This window comes from Triticum aestivum, chromosome 3B (genome assembly GCF_018294505.1).
Source record: "Triticum aestivum cultivar Chinese Spring chromosome 3B, IWGSC CS RefSeq v2.1, whole genome shotgun sequence".
Classification (NCBI taxonomy): Eukaryota; Viridiplantae; Streptophyta; class Magnoliopsida; order Poales; family Poaceae; genus Triticum; species Triticum aestivum.
This window is the reverse complement of record NC_057801.1, coordinates 687,598,316-687,602,606: the sequence shown is the minus strand read 5'-3', so window position 1 is coordinate 687,602,606 and position 4,291 is coordinate 687,598,316. Positions and strand designations below refer to the sequence as shown.

Here is a 4,291-nt window from a genome sequence, read left to right as displayed (position 1 = left end):
TCATATACTAATCCAAATGCCTACTAGCTAGGATAAGGAGAAGCACTGCCTTTACTCTCCACAAAGTTTTACCTGCCTGTCACGTATGTCTTCATAAATGGATGATTTGGTGGCATCAGTTTCACAAGTTATACACTAGTATTTTTCTCTCGGTGGTGAGTGGGGACTGATGAAGTCTAATTCTTTCTTCCCTTTATACTTGTGGCAAATCCTTCCAAGTCAATAAGACTTCAGAGTTTGGCAGAAGAAAAGGCTATGCTCCAGTGGAGGGATTCTCGGTTTTAAAAGGGCTGCACCCGTTCATGTACTGCAGATGGTGGCTTCTGATTTGCCTGGATCAACTGGTGAGTTTTCTCAAGCACGCAATGTTGTCTATTTCTTCTTTTTTCAAGTAGAGTGTTCAAGTATTCTTACACAAGTTTTGATCAGGACGCTTGAATTGACAAGCTGCAAGATTTGGCCGAGCGGTTGTTTATTTTTACTACACGTTTGTGATGGCGGATGATACCAAGTTCCTCCTTTTGTTTTTCCTCTTGAGCAGCTCATTGTTGTGTTTTGGTTCTGAACATGATATCCAGTGCCTAAAGTCTGTACAACAATCGGTGATTGATACCGACGGTGTACTCAAATCCACATGGAACTTTGAACATGAAACCGACGGTTTCATATGCCAATTTGCTGGTGTGGAGTGCTGGCACCCCGACGAGAACAGGGTTCTCTCTCTGCGACTCGACAACCTAGGACTTGAAGGCCCATTTCCTCAGGGTCTTCAATATTGTTCAAGCATGACGGGCCTGAACCTGTCAAATAACAAATTTTCAGGACCGATGCCTACCGACATTTCACGGCAGCTGCAGCAGCTGACATCTCTGGATCTTTCGCACAATAGCTTTTCGGGATCAATTCCGCCGAGTATCACAAATATGATATATCTGAATCTCCTCAACCTTCAGCATAACCAACTCAGCAGTCAAATTCCGTCACAATTGGATTTGCTTACTCGGTTAACTACGTTCAATGTCGCGGAGAACTTGTTATCAGGGCCTGTTCCTCGTTCGCTAGCAGTGTTTCCGGCTTCGAACTTTGATGGTAACCAAGGGCTTTGTGATTCACCGTTGGGTGAATGCTCCAGGAAGAGATGGATGCCAATACGAATCAATGACATGTCGAGCATCAGAGCGGCTGTCGGATTCGTCCTGGGGTTCGTGGTGGCCTTCTACTTCCCTCACTGCTTTGTCTGCTCCGAGAGGCTCCGTGCCTACGTTGTCCGGATAATATGACCCACTTGTTGTGGAACTGTGTCTGTCCTAGCATCCTGAGGCCAAATGCGCACGCCCGGCAGTATAATCTTAGTATGTTCCCTGCAGTAACGTTTATCTCAATTCACCTGATATGTAATTCATACAGTACTACCTGGCAACAGGGGCGGACCCAGAACAAAAATGTCCCGGTGTCCATGTGTACATCATATATGTGATAGCACACTTGACAACTCAAAATGTATGGCAGTAAGATTCCCTCCCAAAATGAAATGTCTCACTTTAACATGAAATACTAGTTGATTATGTGAAGTACAACACTAAAGCATGCAAACTCCAAACAATGAAAATAAATATAATCAGACAACGACAGACAATAGATCCTGATCGCCTCTAAAAATTAACTTAGTACATATTCAATGAACTTGCGCAATAATTCATAAATTAAGTGATGAGCATTACTTTTTTCAAATAACCATCTACGTCCTTTCCATCAATTTCCCCGTAATTTTCCGATTTTTGTGTTCGAAAAAATGCACAACGAGTTACATCATCTGTGTTTGAATATGCAAGAATAGAAACAATAAATAAGCATATTGATTAAACTGTACAATTAGGGAGTTAAACTTACTGGACATTGTGCCTTCCTGCTGCCGTTCACGAGGTTGAGAAATAATCCAGTTGGATGTGAATCACTAACCGAAATTTGCAAATCGCAGCAATTTGTTACCAATTGTATTACCTCTAAATTTTAGAACCCTAACCATACAATTAGGATAACATAAATTATATAGAATTGAGATGCCTACTGATAGTTGAGGATAGTTGAGGGAGTCAGAGAGATCCACAATTAGTACCAAGTGCAGGGCGTCATACCTTTGTTTACTTCAAAAATCAAAAATCAAAAATCCAGAAAGCTACGAGCGGAAGAGGCCGGGATGATAGAGTCTCGCGGTTGGGTGCTGTGGCAACTAGGCGGACTGGCGACTGGCTGTCTGGCCGAGCGGCGGAGGGGGTTTAGAGTTTAGGGCGACGCCGTGACCAGATGAGACAGACCAGAAAGGCTAGATACAGAGATACGAGTAAACAGAGATCGATTCGATCGGCAGCTAATTAGCTAGCCAGGCCTAGGTCTCGGTGTGCGCACGTTAGCTACTCTCGGATGGGCATTGACGGAAAATCCTATTCATCGCTCGCTGCGGCAAACTGTCGAGCGATCGCACAAGGGGCAGCAGGGGCGGACCCAGAACAAAAATGTCCCGGTGTCCATGTGTACATCATATATGTGATAGCACACTTGACAACTCAAAATGTATGGCAGTAAGATTCCCTCCCAAAATGAAATGTCTCACTTTAACATGAAATACTTGTTGATTATGTGAAGTACAACACTAAAGCATGCAAACTCCAAACAATGAAAATAAATATAATCAGACAACGACAGACAATAGATCCTGATCGCCTCTAAAAATTAACTTAGTACATATTCAATGAACTTGCGCAATAATTCATAAATTAAGTGATGAGCATTACTTTTTTCAAATAACCATCTACGTCCTCTCCATCAATTTCCCCGTAATTTTCCGATTTTTGTGTTCGAAAAAATGCACAACGAGTTACATCATCTGTGTTTGAATATGCAAGAATAGAAACAATAAATAAGCATATTGATTAAACTGTACAATTAGGGAGTTAAACTTACTGGACATTGTGCCTTCCTGCTGCCGTTCACGAGGTTGAGAAATAATCCAGTTGGATGTGAATCACTAACCGAAATTTGCAAATCGCAGCAATTTGTTACCAATTGTATTACCTTTAAATTTTAGAACCCTAACCATACAATTAGGATAACAGAAATTATATAGAATTGAGATGCCTACTGATAGTTGAGGATAGTTGAGGGAGTCAGAGAGATCCACAATTAGTACCAAGTGCAGGGCGTCATACCTTTGTTTACTTCAAAAATCAAAAATCAAAAATCCAGAAAGCTACGAGCGGAAGAGGCCGGGATGATAGAGTCTCGCGGTTGGGTGCTGTGGCAACTAGGCGGACTGGCGACTGGCTGTCTGGCCGAGCGGCGGAGGGGGTTTAGAGTTTAGGGCGACGCCGTGACCAGATGAGACAGACCAGAAAGGCTAGATACAGAGATACGAGTAAACAGAGATCGATTCGATCGGCAGCTAATTAGCTAGCCAGGCCTAGGTCTCGGTGTGCGCACGTTAGCTACTCTCGGATGGGCATTGACGGAAAATCCTATTCGCCGCTCGCTGCGGCAAACTGTCGAGCGATCGCACAAGGGGCAGCGCAGCGAGCGAAGAAATGGGCCGGCCCACACATAATGCGTCCAAACCGGTTTTGGGAACCTTCCAGAAGGTTCCCTAAACCGGGTTTTTTTTCCTGTATCCTTTTTTCCTGGTTCTTTTTCGGCTTTCTATCATTTTTTTATTTCTCTTTTTTCCGTTTCTGTTTCTTTTTCATTTTTTCGTTTTTTGTTTCTTGTTTCACTTTCTTTTTCAAGTTTTTTTTAGAATATGTTCATAGTTTTACAAAATGTTTGTGATTTTCTTTTTTATTTCCTTTTCTTTTCTTCTCTTCATTTAAAAAAAATCAAAAATTTAAATTTTGTTCGTGTTATCAAAAAATGTTCTCAAAATTCAAAATTTGTTCTCGTTACACAACAAAGTACAAAACTTCTGAAATTCAGAAAATGTACTGAATTTCAATTTTTGTTCACATATTCAAAAAATGTTCGCGCTTCCAAATTTGTTCGGGGTTTTTCAAAATTTCTCTCCGTTTCAAAATATTTTCTCAAGATTCAAAAAATGTTCGTGCATTAGAAAATTTTTCGGACTTCCAAATTTGTTCGGAATTTTTCAAAATTTCTCTCTGTTTCAAAATATGTTCTCCAGATTCAAAAAATGTTCCTGCTTCAAAAAATTGTTCGTGCTTCCAAATTTGTTCAGGATTTTTTAAAACTGTTCACCATTTCAAAATTTGTTCTCAAGATTCAATTTTTTTGGGAATTAAAAATT

General features: G+C 40.9%; 1 protein-coding gene across 1 annotated transcript; it reads left to right on the top strand.

Annotated features, from left to right (window-relative positions):
• Positions 1–494: 494 nt before the first annotated feature.
• Positions 495–1,280, top strand: LOC123067705 (probably inactive leucine-rich repeat receptor-like protein kinase At5g48380). Its single transcript, XM_044490388.1, has one exon. It carries the CDS (start codon positions 495–497, stop codon positions 1,278–1,280), a length of 786 nt encoding a protein of 261 aa, XP_044346323.1.
• The last annotated feature ends 3,011 nt before the right edge of the window (positions 1,281–4,291 follow it).